The sequence below is a fragment of the Tetrao urogallus genome (genome assembly GCF_951394365.1).
Source record: "Tetrao urogallus genome assembly, chromosome: 26".
Lineage (NCBI taxonomy): Eukaryota > Metazoa > Chordata > Aves > Galliformes > Phasianidae > Tetrao > Tetrao urogallus.
This window is the reverse complement of record NC_136839.1, coordinates 1,910,788-1,933,819: the sequence shown is the minus strand read 5'-3', so window position 1 is coordinate 1,933,819 and position 23,032 is coordinate 1,910,788. Positions and strand designations below refer to the sequence as shown.

The window sequence follows — 23,032 nt, the reverse complement described above, 5'->3', positions numbered from 1 at the left end:
GACCCACCAAAACCACCCAGATAATGAGGCAAGGCTCAGGATAGGCCCAGCCTCTTGTTGGGAGCCCTTCTTCTCCCCATTCCCTGCATGTGGCGTTGCAGTTTTGCAGACTCACAAAAGCAGACATAAGAGAGCAAAGAATCAACAACAATCTTGGAGTGCAATGTCTTCCACGTGGCAGAGGATGACTTCCTAATGGAATATTGAACTGCCTCCAGGAGCATCTGCCGTGCCAACAAGCACAACCTCACATCAGCACCAGTGTATTTATTGTGGGTCTTTGCTGATACAGAAGCCTCAGCTGGCCCACGTTTGTTTTTCACCTCTATTTCTGAGTTTCTTGCTGCAGTGGGTTTGAAGCCTATCGCACCCATCCATCCTATATTTCCCGCCCAGCCTGGGGTCTGGCAGAAGAGATGTTGATTCTGCGGAGGTTAAAGGTGGCTGCCTCGTCCAACAAATGGGCTCCGGCAAGAGGGGAGGGCTGTTGTTTTTGCTTCCTGAAGTGTCAGGAAGATGTAGAGAGCAAACAAGCCCCCGCTGGGCCGCTGAGTGACAGCAGCAGCTGCAGGGAGTGCTGGGGCAGTGAGGGACCGGGGGGTTCCCACATTTGGGGAGGGTCTGCCGTCTCCTTTTCCCACATCTGAAGTCAGAGGAACAACAACAGAGAGAGCTCTGTGGGGAAAATGGGGTCCGAGTGGTTGAACTGGGGGTGCAAAGCGATGTGCGAGAACTGAACCGTGCGTCACGGTCAGAGCCCTGCTGGGGTCCCATGGGAACCTGAACCTTCCCCTGGATAAAAGGAGCAATGCATCGACTGATAATCCTCCCTTCCCTTCTGTTTCCCTTAATATACGTGCACGGACATAAATGAGAAGTAGGTAGTTGTTTAATTAGCTGGAACTGGGAGCAGGGCTGAAAAACACAGACCTAGGCTTGAGCTCATGCAAATCTCTACTACCCAGCATGACTTCGGTGGGTGAACACAAATGAAATATTCTGCATTGGCAAAACCACTCTGGGCTCTAGCCTGGATCCTGCTGGTGCCCAAAATATCCACGCATCCTTTGCCACCTGGCCTTCCAGACAGAGCAATCTGTGCTCTTTCCTCCTGCCAGGCAGTGGGAAACGTGTTTGAATGTTTGCTCTCTGAACAGGTTGAATTATGCAGGAGAGCCCTTCCTGGAGGATGAATTGTGTTTGGCATTTTGCAAGAAAGTCACATTAATGTGAAGGTAAAAGGTGATTGTTCTTGATCAGAAAGATCTGGGCTAAGCCCACCTGATTGCTTGGAAAAGCCCAAGCTATAACCCAGCAGGGATTGGGATGAGCACACCTCTCCTTCCATTTGATTCCTCTAAATGTCACAGCGCTGAATTATACAGAAGCCAAATAAAAGTAGCACTTAAAGCCATGGGAAAAAAAGAAAAAGAAAAAATGGAGGCTCTGTGCCCATCTGGTAAATCCCTCTGTGATTATGAGAGCACAAACCCAGCCCAAATGGTGGGAGAAGGGGAAAGAGATGGACCTATGGAGAGGCACAGCAAAGCAACGGAGAAGGTCGCGAGCAGATTACAGAAACACAGCACACATGGCTGTGTAAATCACCCCTAAAAACACACAAACCGTTGCAGCAACCCCACTGCAGCTCTGCAGTGATATTCGGGGTGTTCCCAGGTGCCACCTCTCCGTGTCAAAGGGATGGAGAGCAGATTCCCTGCTAACACCCACGCAGCAGCAGCAGATCTGGGGTCTGCGGATCTGCTTTCTGTTAAAAAGAACCATAAAACTTTCAACAAAAGATGAAAAACACGTCTCACATTGGCACAAAGGCAGATTTCCTTGTAAGAAGGAGTGGCATACGGAGAACTCCCTGGAAAGCAGGATAGAGAAAGAATAACTGCCACCGGCAGTAACCATCAGCAAAGACAAGTGTTACAAAGCTAAAAGAACAAAAATCCCTCAAAACTGTGCACGTGCACACAAGTCATCTAAAAATATATTACAGCCTGGCCTTAAATCATAAATAATCAGTGAAGCACTTTCTTACTTTTATTTCCCACTTTGCTTCTTGGATTCTGGCATCTGTTGAATTCCGTATTAAGGCTTTTTCCAACCCCAAGACTCGGGGAATTTTGTTAACAGTGCAATAAAAATAACTTCATAGTGTCACAGGGAAACATTAAAGCCTTTTTTTTGTGTGTGTGCATGTGTGCTGCTCTTTACCCCCCTCTCCCCCCCCCAACCACCTTTTTTGGGGGGGAAAAGAAAAAAATACAGACATTGTTTCTTTAAAAGTCTCCATCTGCAAATCCCATTAGATGTGCATATAAGGTTTCGGATGATTAATAGGTGCTGCTTTGCTTTGGTTGGAGGGAGCGGGTGTGTGTACGTTAACCCCTCCCTCCCCTCTCTCACATTTCACTTCACAAAGTTGTCACTCTCTCCCCAACACAGTATTTAAAAAGTGTTTCCCTCATGTCCAGCACTTCACAAGGACTCCAGCATCAGCCTTGGGACCCCGTTTGGGGCGATCTCCTCCTCCATCCATTTGGGACAATGAAGAGCTCGAGAAGAGTTTTCCAACTAACAAACCTCCAACCGCACAAACCCCCCAGCCAAAGTGTCGCTTAGGGAGGAAATCTGGGCTGTCAAATTTGGAAACATTTCCCCTCCTCTCTTCTCCTGCTTGAGGAACCCAAGTGACGAGCACGGGACAAGGATGGACCCCACCGGCGGCAGCTGCATGCGCAGCCCCCAGCCCCCAGCCCCACTCTGGGGTTGCCTGCGAGGTGCTGACGTCCCTACGGCCCCGGGGTTGGGTCACTGCCCTCCAACCCCTTTTTCCTTCCACCCCAAGGCGGATTTTGCTGCTTATTCCGAATTCTCAGCCTCCTGCTTGCTGAGCGCTGCCCACTGCGTCCCAACCGAGGAGCAGCCCCCAGTCTTCCGTCCCCACTCTGAGTGGCAGCAAGCAGCGACAGAGGCCCGGAGACTGCTGAGCCCAGGGCTGACGTTGGCCTCTGGGGACTCAGAGAGTCCCAACCTCGTGAGCACAGCAGCAGGTGTAAGAGAAGATTACGAGGTGCCGGTAAACAGCGCGATGGAGACAGAGAGAAAGGCATCCAAAAGGAAAAAGGAACACTCAGGTAGGTGGCGTGGAAGTGGGGGTGTGGGGTGGGATGGGGAGAGCACCTCTAGGAGTAAAGCTACTGGAGAAAAATGGATGGATGGATGGACGGATGGACGGATGGATGGATGGATGGATGGATGGATGGATGGATGGATGGATGGATGGGGAAAATATTTTGTAATTCTTGACTGAGGAAAACGATTCAGTATCTCAATGGAAATGAAGTTGCTTGTCCTTTGATGACCTTTGGCGTTTGGGTTTTGATCCTTATTAGCTGAACCCGTCCCTTTAGGCAGCAGCAGGGTGCCAACTCAGTGCCACGCTGTGCTCAGAGCCCTAGGATGGTAGTTCCACTCCACTGCTGCTGTCCAAGGGTGACAGAATGGGGATCAAAGGGCTGAGATCCCACCAGCTGCCCCTGTTAGCTGGGAATGCCACCCTGAGGTTTTGAACTGCCCACCAGCACAATGCCCAGCAACGTGGAAAACAATCACAGTTTTCATTGTGCCATCCTTGCCAACAAACCACCTTCTTCCTGCAGCACAGCGTTCAAGAATTTCAGACAGATGACATCTGGTTTGTTACTATTTCGATTCTCCAGATATGTGAAAAATGCATAACAGTGCATTCTCCTAGAGAAGCTGTTAAGATTCAGATGCTTACATGCATATATTTGCTACAGTATTCATTTGCAAACCGCAGAATGTTGAGAAGCAGGGGGTATTTTCCAGCATCCCCACTTTACGGTTTGAGAGCCAAGACATGGAAATGTTTCTCAGACGTAGAAAAGATCAAAATGCTCTTAAATCCTTAAAACTTTCTTTAAAGCACTGATAGATTCAGAGCAGCTACAGAAAGGCTTTGCTTTGGGATAGCAATGGGGGTATCTGCAGTAAGACCTCACGTGTGAGCACACGCATCCCTTTCTCTTCCTCTACCAGCATCCATTATTTAGATGCCTTTTTCAGCCCTGATGTCCCAGGCACAGCAGTGAGCTGGAGATGTCAGTTGATTCTGGGGGAGCCTTGGGGGCCACAGCCATCAGTATTCACCCCTCTATTCGATGCTGCACAGTTTAGCAAGCCATTTATAGAAAGCTCTTTGTAATTACAGCATTAAAGAGGCTGGAAGGTGTTGTAATGACTTTGGGTTTAATACATCTTTCATTTACTACCAAGTGAAGACCTAGCAACACCGCTCAAGCAGTAAGGAAACTCCAACCCACAACCCTAAACCAAATCAGCCTTTAAAACCATAAGATAAGCACTGAAAGTTTTGGGATGCCCACTGGGTGGAGGTTGAGCCTCAAGAAACACCTCCCTCCAAATTTACATTGAATGTTGTTGAGAATGGCCAACTGCAGACGGGCAGTTTGGATACCCCAACTTCATCCATACATATAGCTGAAGAATAAGGCATGAGCTGAAGGATAAGGCAGCAAGAAATAGAATAGAAATATGTAATTATATATAATGAAATAGTGATTTGGACAATTTTGCTCAGTCATGACATTGGATAAAGAGGGTGCTCCATGCTTGCAAGTCCCATTAACAGCCACAATGGCATAAACAGCAGCACATGAAGGCAGGTAGCAATTGAAAACCTGAGCAAGAAAAGCATAGGGAAGCCCCTCAGCAATTTAAAGTGATCTGGGGGCAGAGCTCCATCTGTCACCACCCCAAGTGCTCCACTTCATGAGGTGCCCACTGAAGTTACTTCTGGTTATTCCTTTGTCGTCAGCTGCCAAACGAATCAGCTCCCCATGAAGTCACTTCACTTGGCCAACGTTCCCGAGAGCTTTCAGGATTTTACGCCCCGTGTGATGGCAAAATCCATCTTACTACTTGATTTTGCAATAAATCTGCCCTCAAACTCTTTGCTACGGGGAGAAAGCAACGGTATGCAGATACTTCAGATTTTTATTACGCCTTCTGCTGAGGGAAAAGCTGCACTGACAGTGGTTTGCAGAATAGCAAACACCAGGTGCCTCCACCAGGCCTGTGGATCACTGCAGTGACCAAACATCCCGCGTTACTATAGGTGACCCCCATGCTTGAGCTTAAGCTGCTCTGAGGGATAGCAGCCCCCCTGCAATGCCCAAATCCTGCACTGTGTGGTCCTTGCATCTTCCCTAAGGCAGTTTGCCAGCTAACTGCAAGCCTGTGCGCCACACATCCCCTAACAACACCAAGTGGGGCACTGCCTGCTCTGTTCCCAGAGCCTATTTCAGATGATTCACATTGTTTGGAGATGAAGAGCAGTGACATCCTCACAGTGACACCCTCAGTGCCATTTGCCCAATGGTTTCTGCTCAGCTTAGAAGCAGCTGAACGCCTTCAGGACTGGGTGCTGAGTCAGGGAATGCCACTTCCCCAGCATTGCTCATTTTCCCATGCTCTCCCCCCTCCCAATGTACCCACGCTAAATGCTAGCCTAGGGTGCTCACTCAGCAGCCTTCCTTTCCCCCTGCACCATGCACTCATACTGCATCACAAACTGTGCTCACAGCAAAATGCTCCCTTTGCCTTCAGTTTGCAGCCAAAATCAGGGGAGCAGCAATGTGCATGCATGGAGTGAAAGGCACAGGGAAGGAAACTATCGAGAGTGCTGAGTGGATGCAGTGAGAGCTTCCTTCCTCCTGCTGCTCACTTCGGCCCTTCCTCCTGCAGTTCAAGTGATGCACCCCATCCCAACTTCACCCCTCGAAGCAAAGGCTGACAGTGCTGAGCCCAAGGGGACACAACACGCTTTGACATCTCTGTAGGGCACACACTCACACAGGTCAGTGTAACTGCAAATTGCACGCCTGCTTGCCTCTTAGAAAGCCAGCCCTCCAGCAGCAAGGCAGAAGGCAGCAGCAGGTCACGGAAGGAGAGGACAGCATTCACCAAGGAGCAGCTGAGGGAGCTGGAGGCGGAATTTGCCCATCACAATTACCTGACAAGGCTCAGGAGATACGAGATCGCCGTGAACTTGGACCTCACTGAGAGACAGGTACTCAAACCCCATCCCCTGCTGTTTCTCCCTAACGCTGTAACGCTCCAGGCTGTGCTTCTGCAATGGCACAGAGGTCTGTCACTCTGCAGGATATTGTTTTGTGGGCACGGCAGTGTTGGGTTGATCGGAATCGATGATCTTAGTGGTCTTTTCCAACCTCTCGATTCTCTGATTTTAACATGAAACCTCCACACTCTTTTAAAAGACATTTGCTAAAAATCTCTGTAAGCAGTTAATATCTGGAATTCTGCTTCTCTAAACAAACAAAAAAAGCCATCTGGGACACCTCCTGAGCCATTTGTACAAAGCTTATAGATAGAATCTGGATGCTACCAGCCTCCAGTTATCACGAGGTTATTGGAATGACACACTTGATACACATGCTATTCCTGGGCCAGGCAGCTTTGTGTGGTGATGAGGAAAGAAAAAAACGCTGAGTTTTATGGGGGCAAAAATTTGTCCTCTCATTGTGACCTCATTCAGAGTTTCCTTATCAAAGTTCAGTGGGTAGAGTAGGAATTGCTCAGTTAAGTGAAGCCAATTAAAAATCCTGACGGATCAGACTGGATGGAGTGGTTGTCAGATGGCATTTGGGTGCACTGTGCCTGTTGGATTGCCATGTATACCTGATGGATTCCAGGCAAAGCACTGTGCTACCCTTGCTGGTCTCTGAAAATCTGCCTGGAGCACCTTCATTGGATAGGGAGCACTTAAACCTGGGAGCTTCCTTCTGTTTTTTTTTTCTCTAGAATTCCACAAAATACATCTATTGACACACAGGTATCAGCCTGCTGGAGGCAATAACTCATTATGTCCTTTTCATCCTCCAGGTCAAAGTGTGGTTCCAGAACAGAAGGATGAAGTGGAAACGCGTTAAGGGTGGGCAACCGGTGTCCCCCCCTGAGCCTGATGCAGAGGATGCTGATTCCACCACATCCCCCAGCTCTGAGTAGTGCCATAAAGAGATGCTTGGAGAGGGTGTGACACTGCAGAAGGACACTGCAGCCCCGTATGGTGGCCCTGTGGGGCACAGACTGAGAGGTGTGCAGTGCCGGAGCTGGCGGAGGAAAATGGAAAGCACAAAATAAGGCAATGGAGAGCAGGACTTTGAGCTTTGTGTGAATGGAACTCTCTTACTGCCATAGGGCTACCTTCACAAAAAGGAGCCCAAAAAGAAAAAGATAAAAGCCACTGTATGTATACCAGGAATAATATTGTTCAGGCTCCCAAACGCTCAGAAAATGTGAGTTATCAGCTAGAAAGAGGCCAGAGGGTGATTACACAGCTCTGTTCACCTCCAGCCTTTCCTTGGTCGCTTTTGCTCATCCTTCACTTGGACTTGGGCTCTGAGAATCACTGAGGTTGGAATAAACCTCTCAGATCCCCAAGTCCAACCCCAACCCATCCCTCCGTGCCCACTGACCGTGTCCCCAAGTGCCACATCCCCACATGGGGAGGAGCACCTCCAGGGATGGGAGCACCTCACCCCCTGGGCAGCTGTGCCAATAGCCAACCTCTCTTCCTGAGAACAGTTTTCTCCTCACATCCACACTCAAAGCAGCCCTTACCAAACAGCCCATGCCTCATCTTTATCCTTCCATTCTAGTTTGCTTCCATATGTCATCATCTCCACCTCTGGAAGGGTCTGACTGAATCCCAGGACACTTTAAAGCCAATTTCAAAGCTTAAGAAGTGCATAAAAGCAGCTTTCTAGCATAGGATGACCACAGCAGCCAGACCTGAACACTCCTTCCCTTGCACACTGGTCCTCTTTCAACCCAAACCTGTAATATAGCTAATGATTATGTTTTAGGAAAGCATAGTGTCTGTTCCCTTATCTTGTGTCCTTTTGTTTAATGTATTCTAATGCAACTTTACCATATTTCAAACAGAACTCTACACTGGCATCACATAGAATGGCTATTAAACACAAGTTTCAGTATTCTCAGATACTTGAAAGGTAACCATTATTTGCTATGTTTGGAACATCTTCGTCCCACCTCACTGCAATGCATTCTTGTTAGGTTTTAACCTGGTCTGCAGATATGCTGGATGTAAAACTGCATATCTGCATGATGAAACAAATTATCAAAGAGCTGTTTCAGTGGATGACTCCAATATTATCCCAACACCTGATCCATTCTGTGGGCACACAGGGCTGGAATTGAGTTCCTCTTTTCCTTATGAGCTCTTAATCCAATTTCATGCAACACCCATTGGGATCTGGAAGTTTGTGAGCTGCTTATTTGGGGATGAAAACTTGGAGGCTCTTGGTGACCAACAAACCAACAGCAGCTCCTGGTCCAGAAAGAGTCATTACTCAATAATAATAAATCTTCCCTTTCATGGTAGCTGCTAACAGAAGTGTATAGCAACCTAATTCTCACAGGAGTGACCCAGTGGGGTCTCTCTGGGTACTGACCCATAACTACAACCCAGATCTGTGCTGTGTTGGGCAGCTCTCACCCCGAACCATCTGCTCATCTGCAACCCAGCTGCTTTGCAATGGGGCATCAAAGCCTCTGACCACCAAATCCTTTCAGGTCAAAATAGTGTCAGACATTACAGTTTTCCCAAGGAAATGATGCAGTGCACCATTCAACCAGGTGTGTCAGGGAAGCTTTACAAGAGTCATTGTTGTCATTAAGTAGATTTGCAGCTAGTAGTAATTAGCAGTCAGCAGAGCCGATCCTGGCTGTGCCCTGCAATGAGGTGACTGTGCTATCAAATGATGATCTTCATAGCAGCTTTCGTGCTGGCATCAGCTGGTAACCCTCCAAGGGCTCTCAGAACTGAGCAATAAAGGTCATCTTTAAACACTCCAAATGCTTTGGCATTTGAGGCAGACAGAATAAACTCTCGCACGTTATCACCAGAAGCAGCAAAGCAGCAGCCAGGGAGTGACAGCATTGGTTATTTTTGTTTTGAATTGGAAAGAAAAGAAAGAAAAAAAAAACACACACAAAAAAAAACCATTTCTATGGGTCACTGATGGACTGAAACAATTGCATTTTAAACAACGCCCTCCAAGCATTTTGCACACCCACCCAACAGCCCTCCAGCAGGCAGGACCCTAAGCAAGCTCCCATCCTTCCCACACATCCCAAACTCACTGCTGTGAGCTGAGCAGCTGCCCAAGAGTTAGAACCTTGGTGGGGAAATTCCTCCTGGTTTATCACATCCCTGTGAAGCCCTACAGGGCATTGCAGCTAGATGTGAACTTGGTTGCATCCAAAGAGCAGCCCAGCCTCGGTGGAAACTCGACCAAGTGAAATGCTCTCAGAGTGCAAACAGTGGCATCAGCCTTTGGAAATCACTGCAGTACGTGGAGCAGCTCTCCCTGCCCCACACCTCCCACTGCTGCAAATCTGGCTGCCTGGAAGGAGCCCTCCTCTGTGGGATTACAAGCTGGTGAAAGGCTGGAGGAGCGCAGACTTGCTCACAAACTGCACTTTTCACCGAGGCCGGTCATAAAAGGCGTCCAATAAAAACACGACACTTCCTTTTCCATAAGGTATTACTTAAGTGGAGATGGCTGCATTTCATCATGGAGGCAGCAAAGTGAAAAATTGGAAGCAACAGCTCCGTTTCCCTTCAAACACTTTTGCAAGGCTATGACATATCCTTGCTAATGTTTTCTTAAACCACCTGCTTGGACTTCTCCCTGACAGCACAAAAGGCAAAAGATGTGGGGAGAAGAGGCGTGCAGCACAGCAGCAAAGGTGTTTGAATTGGCTGTTTGTCATGCAAAAAAGCTGTGATGTCTTCTCCAACTCCTCCAAGGGGCTCCTTGCAGGGGGTTTATATGACTTTATGTATTTAGATGTATGGATGTGTAGTGGTAGAGCCATGTGAGAGCGTCGCCCTGCAGCTCTCATAGTTGGCATCTCCTTCTTACCAATCACAACAGCAATTGCGTGGATTCTTTTGGATTTAGAAGCTCTTTCCTCCCACCCCTTGAGGCCAAGTCTTGAGCTCGGCTTCTTGCATTCATTTTATGTCTTTCACTTCTCTTACCATTTAAATCCCATTACTTCCTGGGTGTGGAGGAGTCACACCATGGCATTAACCTCTGCTGAGATGCTGCTGCACCGTACGAGCAACAATCTCCATCAATGTAATGTAAAAAAACCTAGCTTGCCATTTCTCTTTCTTCATTGGATACACCTTATCATATGACCAGCAAAGCCTAATGTTTTGCTAAGGAGTGCAAAGGTTAACACACACCAGATGGCAGAGAACCACGTTTCTGGGGAGGCTGCAGAAACACTCAGCTGGAAACGTCAGCATCAGGCCAGAGAGCTGGGACAGAAGCATCAGAGGTCTGAGCATTTAACACAGAAATATCTGGTCTGAACGCAAGCCCTGCAAGACCAACTACTTCTTATACATCTCTAGAGCTGCCCAGTCTCATGCAGCACAACATTTCCACAGCATAGGGTTGTTAAGGTTGGGAAAAAAACACTGAGATCATCAAGGCCAACCATCAACTCATTGCCACCACCATGCACTCTGACCCATGTCCCTGAGTGCCAATGAGCATCTGAATGCATTGGGCTGGTGGCATCTAAAGCCCTCACTTAGGCTGTGAGCACTGTGCTCACCTTCATGAGAAGAGCAATGGAAACAAATATCTCACATTCAACAGCAAAGTGTTTTTTGAGGAGAAAATCACCATTACCAGCACAAAAGCAGAGGTCTTTGGAGTGGCCAGAGCTCCACCCAACCCCCTTTGCCACACTGCTATTGGCACCCAAAGCACTCTGTCCCCTCTCCCCACTCCTGCACTCCCAACAGCTTCCAGCAGTCCTTCACATCCCTGCCAGCCCCCAAGAAGTGACTCACTGCCTCCCACTTGGGACACAGAGACTTCATGCTGACCCCAAACACACGTGGGATGCCCAGCAGCCGTGCAAGAATGGGATTCTCCTCCAGTTCCCCCCATCAGAGATGATGAGCAGAGCCCTTAAACCTCACCTCACAGCCCCTGTGTGACTAAAAAACCAAAGCCTTTGTTTGCACTGTCTGGAAAACTCACAGATCATAATAGTAATCACTTTACAGTCAGAGACACTGAGTGGGTCATAATGTACATGAGCAAAGCTTCCAGATTCTGCATCCAGCCCAATTCCCTATGCAGGGAGCCCAGCACACACAGTGGATCAGGGCAGCTTATGGAGCAGACACACCATTTTTTCTGTCGTTCTGCATTCTTCCCCTCCTCTAGCAGTGCTCCTATTGAGTTTCATCAGCCACTATCTTGTATTTTGGGTAATCCCCTTCCCCTGGGGATGGTGCACTGCCCCTTCAAGAAATACTATATGTCTGTGTTAGAGACCGGACCTGAACACTGGATCCGTGCAGCACTTGTAAGCAGATAGACAGGAAATCCATTTTCTTTCAGTGATTACAGTAGAAGGGCTTCTGTCTGAGTGGAGCTCGCCTGGCGTGGCTGTAAAACAATCCCAGCACTGAGCTATTACCTTTCAGCCCATATTTGTGAATTACAACAGGGCAGTTTCCATTGCAGCTCTGTTTGGGGCAGGTGTCTGCAGAGCCCTCCTATCCCCATCCTTCCCCTGCACAATGCTGCATTGTTTTAATTTCTGCACAAAGGAAGGGTGTTCATCCACCACCAGACTTCTACCCCGCTGCTCCCTCCCTCTATACTGCAATTTTTATTATTATTATTATTGTTTTAATAACTTTTTCACAGGGGTCAGCAGCTGGTTGCCCGGAAGCCCCGTTGGGAACAGATTGCAAAGAGATAATGGGAGTGAATAACAGAGAGAGTGGTGACTTCATACCACGGAGCATTGAGTCATGTTTCAATCTTTCCTTTTTAAAGAAAAAAAAAATAATAGAAGTTTTTCCAGCCTCCTTCTGCAGCTTTTGGGTTAGTGTAAGAAACAGAGAACACCTGAATTGGCACCGAGGCCGCCTGGCAGCTTTTAGGGTTTGATTCATTGGAAGACACCAATGCCCCACAGTTGTACTGCCACACACACAGCATTTCCTCCTCGTGGCAGTTTGTCAGCAGCTGAGCATCAGCCCAACAGTGCTATACTGAAGCTGTAGATGGAAGAGACATCAGGAAAGCACCATTTCCTCCTTTCAGCTCTCCAAGTTAGCATAGACTCTAAGTCACAGGCCTGCATCCGTTTCAGTATTTCCTGACACATTTGTACAAACCCTATGCTCTATCTTGCACCTTCCACCATGAAAAATGACAAAACTTGTAAAATAAGGCCTCTCATTTAACAGAACCTACAAAACAGACTCGTATCAAGCCACTCCAACAGCCCTAATTTAACTGGATTGAGTTAAAGCTATAAAGTTCTATAAAGTTTCACCTTAAGAAACATGTTTTCAGAAGAGAACGAAAGAGCAAGATGAGAAATTATCTGTCTCACAGGAGAACACTTTAAACACATCTCTCCCCCTGTTTATTTGCAGAAGAGAAGACAGACAACTGGGGTATGTTTTACATTACACGACGTAAGGGGTTGAGGCATTCCTGTCTGCACTGAAGACATGTTTATACTGTTGGGTTCCATTACGAATCTGTTTAATATCCTGTGAATGCTCAGAGTCCTTTGCACACTCCAGGCAGGAAGTCTTTAATGCACACACTGAGAAGACATTTCCAACCGTTCCAAGGCTAGACAAGGAGGCATGGAAAAAGTTATTCTACTGCAAGAAGCAAAATCTTCCTGCTCTTGTGCTTCTGTAAGGTTTGTTGGAAAAAGCTGCCCAGTCCCAGTAGAGTGTTCATTAAGACAGAGACAGCCATCATGGAAACAAAGAGCAGAAAGCGTCCTGGTGGCACCCATTGTGTTTGGTGTTGTGGGTTTGGTGTTACCACAAAGCTTCATAGAATCATAGAATCACCAAGGTTGGAAAAGACCTCAAAGCTCATCCAGTCCAACCGTTCACCTATTCCCAACAGCTCCCACTAAACCATGTCCCTCAACACAACATCCAGCCTTTCCTTGAACACCCCCAGGCTCGGTGACTCCACCACCTCCCTGGGCATCCATCCCAGTGCCTGACCACCCTTTCTGAAAAGTAATACTTCCTCATGTCCAGCCTGAATCTCCCCTGCCATAGCTTGAAACCATTCCCTCTGCTCCTATCACTGATGACACGGGAGAAGAGGCCGACCCCCAGCTCACTGCAGCCTCCCTTCAGGAAGTTATAGAGAGCAATGAGGTCTCCCCTGAGCCTCCTCTTCTCCAGGGTGAGCTCCAGGTCTGCTTGGAACAAGGCTCCAACTTAAATAGATAACTTCAAGAATAGAGCAGTCTGCAGTGCCACCCTCCAACTATGAGATGCTGGAAGAGCACTGGGAATGGAACCAGGACTTCTGGAGACCCAACATGGTAGATCAGCAGCATCCTTCTTAATGTGAGGTAACACAAGGAGCGACTCTACTTGTATTTGAGGTCAGCCTAACCCACGGCATCTCACTACTGATGGTACACAACCATTCCTTTCTGTTATTAATTACTATTGTGATAGCTTCCCCACGGAAAAGCAACAAGCAGAGAGAGCAGCAGGGCAGAAAACTGCACCTGAAGCTGAGGATGAAGCTGCAGGTATGGGGCACGGATTGTAAGGCACAAACTCATCCTTTGGAGATCAGCATTGTGGCACTGAGAAAAACAGCCACCCTTCCTTCACTGCTTTTTACATATCTGAAGAATATAACTCACCATTTGGAAAACACAAGGGTAATAATGTTGCATTTGGAATCTGTACACAGCTTCAAATGTGAAACTTGGCTGGAATTTTCACTTTCCTTTAGTTTTTTAGGGCTAGCTTGACTAGCATTATTTTTAGGAGAAAAATGACCTCTCTGATTACTGTCTTCTCTGCTGAAATTTCATTCTGTCTGTGCCAGAATCGAGATGAGGTGATGCCAAGAAATAGGATGAGCTCATCGCATTGAACGCTTTGAGTTTTCGCAGATAAAAAATGATGTTACACCGTCCAGAAGTAGACAGTGGTACACAACAGGGCTAAATGGCAGGTCGTTCCCAATGGCAATTTCGAGCATCTCTTCCTCTTATCACACAGGCCTTTTAAGGAGAAGGCTTCTGAGGTTTCAAGGCAATTGCTCTTGCTGGTGGGCCATCAAGAAGGGAACCAATTGCCCTTCTGCAGGGATGGAATTTCCGACTGCTCGCCATCATTGCACCATTACTGGGCTTTTATGACAATAATAAACAAGCAAGATAAATGGCATTGATAAAAACAACAGTGAAAACACCGAGTTATAAGAAAATTCTCTGGAATTTCCTGCTGCACCATTGCTTGGGCACATGCCACTGGATCATTCCATGCAAGATGGGTCACCTGGCTGCCTCGGATTCTCATTCAATCTGTTCCAAAATACAAATAAAACTTGGAGAAATGCTTTTCATCCATCCTCATTAAAGATATGTGTTGCACATTTTAACTCTGTTGCCAGTCAGCCTGTGGCTCTTCTGTAGGAAGCAATGGGAGGAATATGGCCCGTTCCCTCTCACAACGGGATCGGGGTCCCCCATGACTTTGCCTGTGGTGTCGGCTGTGGTGTCTCACTGACACAATGACCTCATTTGTTATGACTACCAAGAGCTGAGAGCAATGAAACGCAGGGTCTGCAATTAATTGGGGTCAGGTGGAGATGATTTATGATCCGAGGAATGCGCTCACTCCTGACACTATCATACAAACAACAGTATCAACCGAGCTTCGGAATCAAATTCAAGTTGGGATTTCCAGAAAATGAGAAATAGCAGAGAGACCTGAAAGAGGAGGTGGAACGGGGGCAGATGAGGCCAGATCTGGGCTGCAGAGCCTTCACCTTCTCTTCCCAGACTGTCAATCAGCCCACGGGTTCTGACTTATCACGATTCCGAGATGCTGCCAGCAGTGGGTCCACGCCAGGAAAATTTCATCTGTCTGGAATCCGACAGGAAAAAAGAGGTTTGGAAGTTTCAGAGGAAGGTGGGATTTGGGCTGGTTGCAGTGCCTCTGTTTGTGCTCCCCAGCTGGCTCCCGTTAGCAACAAGCTCCCAGAGCAGCCCTGTCAAATGTGTTTTCCATCACTCAGGAACCTTGAGCTTGATCCCAAGATTGCTGTGCAGTGCAGCCCTCTCTTTAGGATCCTGCAGTGAGTTCCCCATGCTTCTGCTCCGCATCCTTAATCTACAGCCTTGTTTTCTCTGTGGGCTTGAGAAAAGGAGCACAGAAAAGCTGTCCTATTTTCAAACCCAAGGCACTCAGACTCCTTTCAGAGGTTAAACACGTATAACGAGATGATGAATTGATTCCACTTTATTCTGTTTTCCTTTATATATATATATATATACATATGTTTCCTTTCCAAGTTACACATCTTTTCCATTCTTCCCTTCCTAACCCTGTGTCCCATTCTTCATTGCATGCAGTGCAGCCATTTGAGCCCAATGCAACCACTGACAAATGCAAACTGGGGACCTCCAATACCAAGAGATATCTCAACCAGCTTGGAAATCCCAGCTGGGAACTGGAGCCCCACAGCCAACCCTACAAGCACCTCATCTCAGCAAATGCACCACACTGTCATTACAGCAGCTATCAATGGCAGTGATTTGACATTCTATGTGCAAGACTGCCAGCTACATGCATCCATTGTGTGGGTCTGTGCACTCTATTGAGCATAAAACCATTGGGAACCACAGAGTCACAGAATGGCCAGGGCTGGAAGGGACCTCAAGGATTATGAATCTCCAACCCCCTGCCACACACAGGGCCACCAACCTCCCCATTTTACAGCAGCCCAGGCTGCCCAGGGCCCCATCCAACCTGGCCTTGAACACCTCCAGGGATGGACGGGGCATCACAGCCTCTGGGCAGCTGTTCCAGTACCAATCTGCTGGAGAGGAAGCCGTTGTCTCCTGATAGTGTGCTGCTCTGAGACCTAAGCACTATCACTACACACACCCTGAAGATTTGGGTTTGTTCCCTTTTCATTGCTTTGCTTTCCTTCTTCTTTATTTAATCTCCCTTTTTTTTTTTTTCTTTCTGTTGTTGTTGCTGGCATTCAGATGAAACAACACACGGGCAGTAAAAGCACTAACAGAGATTGAGACCAAACTTCCCTTCTGCTCCTTCCAGAGCACACATCTCATTCCTTTTGGCTGAGAGGTGTCACACAGACAGTCTTGTATTAATCTGGGGCAGTGGTGCTCTGTTAGGAAAAACCTAAAACCTTGTGGGATACAGAGCTGAGGTCTGGTGTTCCTTTAACCACCGCATTCACGGGGATACAGAAGAGCATCTGATTGAACCCAATCGTCCTCAGATATTGGCTAAGTGCAGAGTGTATTAACCCTTAACTCCCTCTGCCCTAATAGGGTTTTTTCTTACTGTCCCGTAGGGTTATGAACTCAAAACCTGCAGAACTTCTTAGGCAAAATGGATTATCACTTCAGAGGGGTGCAAAACATTCTGTGTAAGAGCAAAAAATCACTGTAAGGGTCTGCACTGAGGGAGATACAGGGTGTGTTAGACCTTATCTAATCGCACTTACTGGGAGAACAGAAGGGCATCCCATGCAGCCATCCCCCATCCCACACCCAGAGCACCCCAGCACAGGGAAGCTGGGAATGTCACTTCTTCCCTATAAACCTTGCTGACCCTCTCTCATCTGTGGGATTGTTACTGGTTGCAGAGTGTGGCAATAAATACATTTGGCAGCGCTCTTGGCTACCTGTAGTTTAACCCCCCAGCCAAGCAGCCCACAATAACACGGGGTATTTATTCAGCTGTGCCTCTCTGTGGATCCTGGGGAGGAAAGAGATGTTCTGATCCCATTAATCACTTCATTCTTTGCTGGAGTAAACAGGAGAAGCCACGGGGGGTTGTCTTTATGTAGGGGATCTGCAGTGCATGGGGTTTGCTGCACCTCCACAGAAAAGCATGAAAGTCCCTCTCTGTAATGAGGGGGAAACGAGTTGGGGTGACTCGTGCCTTACCATCTTAGAGATGGGAAATGGAGCACAGAACAGGAACGAGCAGCAGCCCAGTGCCTTTCTGTCCCTCCCAGCACAACATCTTTCCTGGTACACCACATGTTGTGCCCAGGGGGAAGGACTGGAAATGTTTCTTAACACACAGGCATTGGAAAGAGCACAGTTCAGCTCCCTCTGCTCCTCCCTGGGGAGAGAGGGCACGTGTGGGCTGCTGGCACTCCTGGGATCCAGGGAATCATGCATGGATTTTGGAATTCCCTGCCCTAAAACTTCCACCTTCATCTACAAGACATGAAGACTGACTCTGAGATGAGGACATCACAGACACTCGGGTTTCACAGCCCACTCGTGCTTAAACACCACTTTTCAGACCGTCACAGGTCCAGTAAGGCAGGAGAGAGCCAGAACAGCTCCGAATCCTGGCTCTGCTGGGCTGAACATCTGAGATGTGCCCATGCTGGTATGCTCAAGGCCACTGCTGCTCCGTGAGAGGTGGGTGAGCTGGCAGCATTTCTCAGGCACCACCAAACGCACACCCATCTTAAGTGAAATCCTCCTAAAGCCAAAAAAATTGTTCCCCCCCTCCTTTTCGTCTGAGCCTTCAAAAAGAGTTCAACACCACTTACTGAATCAAAACAGCTTTGGAAAGGCAAATTTAAAACGAATTTCATATAAAGCACGTTGTATTTGTGTATATTTAGACTTGCAGTGCACCACATGCCAGTTTGGCTGGCAAAGAACAACGCAAGTCCCACAGGGCTCCATTCAGAAAACATGGAGTGCTGTAAGGGGATGACTCACTTCTTCCCCTCTCTGAGCACTGGAGTCTTGCTGGCAAGTAGGAAGCTTGGCCAAGCACCAGGACTAAACAGTTTATAAAGAAAACAAGGTAAAATCTGATAAAGTGGGAGCCTCTTTCAGAAAGTGGGGCTTTAATATCACTCTTACTGCAGGCAGACAGGAACCTCAGCTCCTGCAGCTCTACAACATCCCAGACCCAATGAAGCTGCTTTAGAAAATGTTTTCTCACATTGTAATTCTATGGATTTTCTTACCGCTTTGGAAAAGGTTTTCCACCGTCTCCTGGTGTGTAAAGGCCTTTATTTTGTATTAAACCCAAGCAGAAAGGAAGGAAAGTCAGAGGTACCAACTAGAGGCAACAAAAGGGCTGAGTGTCTGGGGGGGAGGGGTTGGTAGATTTGCTATAGCACTTCCAATAGGTTTTAAATGAATCCATGGAAGCAGATCTGATACTTCTGCTTCCACCTGGATGTGCTGGCTTCCTTACTGCTTATCATGTGCAAGAATCAAGTCTGAGAACTGATCACAGCCCTGGATAATGCATTTCTCCAACTTTGCATCACTGAATTTCTCCTCATTTGTACATAGCAAATGGAGGTGGTGGATGATCAAAACCTTCCTGCAAAGTACTTTGCAGGTTCGCTGAGCCAAATTAAGCTGAGCTGGAACTCAGTGCATGCCATAATCTGAATCATCAGATTTTCAGGATGTCTGTGTCTTTCAAGATGTGTTTCCCATTTTTGTTGTGATTTAACCATACCCTCACATCTGTTGGATCCCTGGTTACTTTCTGACATAAGAGTGCAGTTCCATGAGAAGGGGCAGTAGCAAGGTAGAGATTTTGCTTTCTGTCTTCCAGCCTTAATAAACAATCACTGCTGTCCACAGCCAGTCAAAGGAGAGAAGATTTTGGGACCAGAAGAAGACTTCAATGGGAAATCAAATATATACGCATCTTTTTTTTGTGGGTCATGTTAAATTTAGGTGCCAAGGAACCCTCTACTTTGTTATACTCTTTTAGCTCCACCACATTCATCCTCCTTACCACCCCAGGCTGAGGATGCTGTGCTGATTGCTGGGCTGCCAACCAACGTCAGCACACAGGAACTGGCTGAGAGTTCCAGGTGTGCTGCAGATCACTGGGGAAAACGAGCTCAGAGCCCTGCAAGGAAAACCAAGCGCTGGGTCGGTGCTCACCAGCATCACTGCCCACACCGGTGGCCACTCTGCGGCATCTCGCTGCAATCCGAATGGCTGACCCCACCGCCCGGTGCTTCCTCTGCATCCCTTCCATCCCACAGGCACTGCCCCACCAACGTGAGAGCATCTGGGAGCCGAGCTGTCTGTGTTGCCCTCTACTGGGCTGCAGCAGGACGGATGGCTCCTCTGCCACCGCAGGAGCTGGAGGGTTAAAAGTCTGCTGCAAGTTTTGTGGCTTCTTTCCAAAAGGTTTCAGTTAACACCAAAGGTCTCCTGATAGCTCAGTCGCTTTAATAGATTTTTCCCATTGACTTCTCACTTTATAGACTATCATTTCCTTTTCTGCAGGGGAGCTATTTTCTGGGTCACTGATCCAACCAGCTTAAAAGGGATTTCATTGATTAGGTTTTATTGGTGGTTACTTCAGCTGTAATGGGGCGAGTTGCTGGTACCTGCTAACAGCTGTGTGTCTGCCGTGCTACCCCAGCTCTGTGCAGCCACCAGTGAAGTCTGTGCTCCTCTCCTGCCTTAATTGAGTGCTTGCTAATGACCAGCACCTCCTTTACCTCCTTACTAGCTCTGTTGCTTTTGTCCTTACCCATTTCAGCTGCTGACAGTCTCCCACTTGCCACACATGGCACTGTGCTCCAGCAGCTCCAGTCATCCCCCAGCAAATGAAACCAGCATCACCACCAGAGCTGCTAAGGCACCTTCTGTGCTTGTCTCATTTTGGGGGATTCAATTCTGAAGCATTTCTGCTTCCTGCATTGCTGTAAGAGGAGGGGCTGGTTTGCAGCACCTGGCCTTGGGAGCTGGAAAAGAGGACAAGGAAATCCTCTATTTCATTTCCCACAAGATACAAGGAGAAGGAATGGTGGGACACAGGCTGCTTGCTGCTCACTTTCCCCTTTCTCTACAGTCCTCCTCCATAGATCCTGAGCACAAGTTTCTCTATTTGCTGTCACAACTGCTCTGGTACATTATAGGGAGATGACAATCAATTAGCTGCCCACTCTATCACAATAAAGAAGCCACCCAACCTTATATAACTCTTTTTAATTGTTTTCTTACATTATAACATTTTGCTAAACTTATTCTGCCATAAGTTATATCATTTAATTTCTCAAAGTGCTAATAATTTAATTGCTTCCTTCCTGCAGACAAAGTGCCTGAGCTGTCTTCTCTCACTCTGAACATTATAAAAAGTAGCTGGCATGAATACTTAACAGGGACATTTTGTTCAGAAGACCTGATAGGAAAGTGCTGTCTCCAGCTTCTGAGCTGTGTGTAAAACCACCCCAAGACTGAAAGGAACCTGCCCAGATGCTTCCATGTGCATTGAGACTGCAAACACTTTAGAAGCCACCTAAATAAGTGAGGCATAGCGATGTTCCTAAGCAAAGCTCTACGACCAGTGGAATCCTCCTGCTGAAGTGCTCCCATATAACACCACAAAATTGAGACCAGACACTCAGATGAGCAAATAACTCATGTGCCCTTCCTGCAGGTTGCAGGAAAACCAAACAAAGTCATCCTTGCAACTGAAACGTTTGTGCTGGAGAAAGAAAACTTCCCAGCAAGGAAGCACGCTGTGCACTTTGAACCTTGGTCAGTCACCTGTGTCTGCCAATCACCTCCACTCTTTTTCTAGGAATGCAGACCCGTTATGCCAGCTTTGCTTTTGGACTTCCTTCAGCACAGCCTTTATTTCATGTTCTGTCTCAGACTGAGTTATGATGGGGACGCTGCCAAGCATCCCTCTTGGAAATCAGGTGACATTATTCCTTGGATTCCTTCTAGCTCGTTTTTATGGTCCAGTTTGCAAAACAAAAGGACTCAGACTTCCATGACCAGAAGAGCAAAAGCAAAAGGCTGCAGGAACAGCAGCAATCCAGAGCTGGGAGGTTCATGAAGCTGATTTAGAATGACACAAAAACACTCAAAAGTGTTTCCTGGGTCAGGATCTGCGTTCTCTCAGATATTGCATCAACTTAAGGCTAAAATCAACAGCTAAAGAGTGGACTCAGCACCTTCCTCACAACCTCCCCACCCAGGGAACAACGTGGCACTGAAGAATGGCTGAACTCCATCCTGATGGTACGAAACCTGAGCTCTTCACCCAGCTGTTTATTTTTATTAAACTGCAGGTCTGCTTATGCTGTGTTCTAAATGTGTCTCTGCACCTACGGATTTGACAGCAGTCAAGAAAGCTGGAAAGGTTATTTTTGTGTTATAGAGATGGGGAAGGGAGAAGACAACCATGCAGAGACATAAGGCCTCTGCCAGTTCTGTCACTGCCCGCTGGATGGGAAATTAGAAGATCATAAAGCAAACAAATCTAACAGTGGAAAATCCCATCCTGTTCAGAGCACAGCCATATGTTGAAATCAGATCTGAAATAACAAAGGTTCCATTATATCTTAACCAGGAAATGCAGCATTAATAACCAAGAGTCAAAAAGCTATTTTGCAGTGACCTGTATAGCAGAAAGTGCAAAGCAAAGCAGGGGTGTCTGGTGTCTCGTAGACTTTGCAGGACGCTTGAAGTATGAATTGCTGAACGGCAATCTAACTGGGGGATGTATTCTCTTGCAGCTTTCCAACAGCTTAGATTGAGTTTAACTGCTTGAACAAACTGCTAAAAACACGCAAACAGAATCTAATTCAGCAAAACTGAAAAGTCAGAAGATGAACTCCTATGCTTCAGTGGCCTTCTCAAGCCAGAGGAGGTTAAATTCCTGGAGCTGCATTTAAGCACATAGTTGTAATATCTGGGGATGTGGTATAAGTTATCCTGTTCTTGTTTTGCTCCCATGAACAGGTTAAAACTACATTTTGGGGCTGTTTTCCTGACAGTGGGTTCCTGGTAACGCTGGAGCTGCCTTTTTTTTTTTTCCAGCAGAAAGATTAAACTACATTTAAACTAAATACTTTTCCATCATGAGCATGTCGTGCTGATTGCATTGGCTGTAGAGAAAACAGGACAAGATGTACAGTTTCTATATAGTGTTAACAGTAATCTGTGCTCTCGTCCCTTCCTGTGCAGCGAGGGTAAAACTGGTTTTGGTTGCTAAGGCTTTAATTATTCCAACTCCAGATGCACGAGTGAGATTTTTTTTCCAAATCTTGTTGGAACTTGAAGAACTTCCCCGGAACGGGGCTGAAAATAACCTGAAGACTGTTAGAAAATGACTGCAGTGTGGGTGAGAACTGGCAGGCCCTGTCGTGTGCCGCTCTGGGTAGGAGGCTGAAAGTGCAGGCTGGACGCGCTCGGTCGGCGCGGTTCGAGCTCCTTTGCAGCCTTTCATGAATGAACTTCCAGAGTTTTTTTATGAATGGGCGCTCCGTCCTTGAATGAACACCAGAGCGCCGCGCTCTGATTGGTCCCGGCGGATAAAGCCACGCCTACTTTCCCCTCAACCAGCTGCGATTGGCGGACGCGCCCCAGCTCGGGGCTTCATTCACGAAGTCAATGAAACAAAGGAGCAGGGAGCTGAGCTCGTGAAGGCGGCGATGCGCCAATGGGAGGCCGCCCCCGGGCGCTCAACGGCCTGAACGGCCGCGCGGGCGGGGCTGCGCGGGGCTCCGCATGGGCCGGGAGCCGCCACCGGGTGAGACGCGGGGCCGGAGGGTCGGGGACTCGTCCTGGGACCAGGGGAGGCTCGTTCTTGGGCTCGGGGAGTTCTGTCCCGCTCGCTTACTTTAGTTCTAAAAGCGGCACGGAGCTTCCTTGGAGTCCCGGTTCTTCCAGCCCTCTCTCCGGTGGGGGGTGCCCCGCTTGTAGCCCCCGCCCTCGGTAGCTGTTGCCGGCCCGCTGGTAGCCCTCCTCTGTGCTTTCCCCAGGTGCGCTCCGAGAGCCGGCAGCTCCGCGGCCGCGGAGGTAGCGCCCGGGCGGCAGG

The 23,032-nt window shown here is 47.8% G+C and overlaps 1 protein-coding gene across 1 annotated transcript; it reads left to right on the top strand.

Annotated features, from left to right (window-relative positions):
- Positions 1-2,722: 2,722 nt before the first annotated feature.
- MEOX1 (mesenchyme homeobox 1) lies at positions 2,723-7,083 on the top strand (the record flags this gene model as incomplete). The annotated part of the gene is made up of 3 exons (XM_079546982.1): positions 2,723-3,149; positions 5,955-6,127; positions 6,961-7,083. 3 exons carry the CDS (start codon positions 2,723-2,725, stop codon positions 7,081-7,083), a joined length of 723 nt encoding a protein of 240 aa, XP_079403108.1.
- Positions 7,084-23,032: the final 15,949 nt, after the last annotated feature.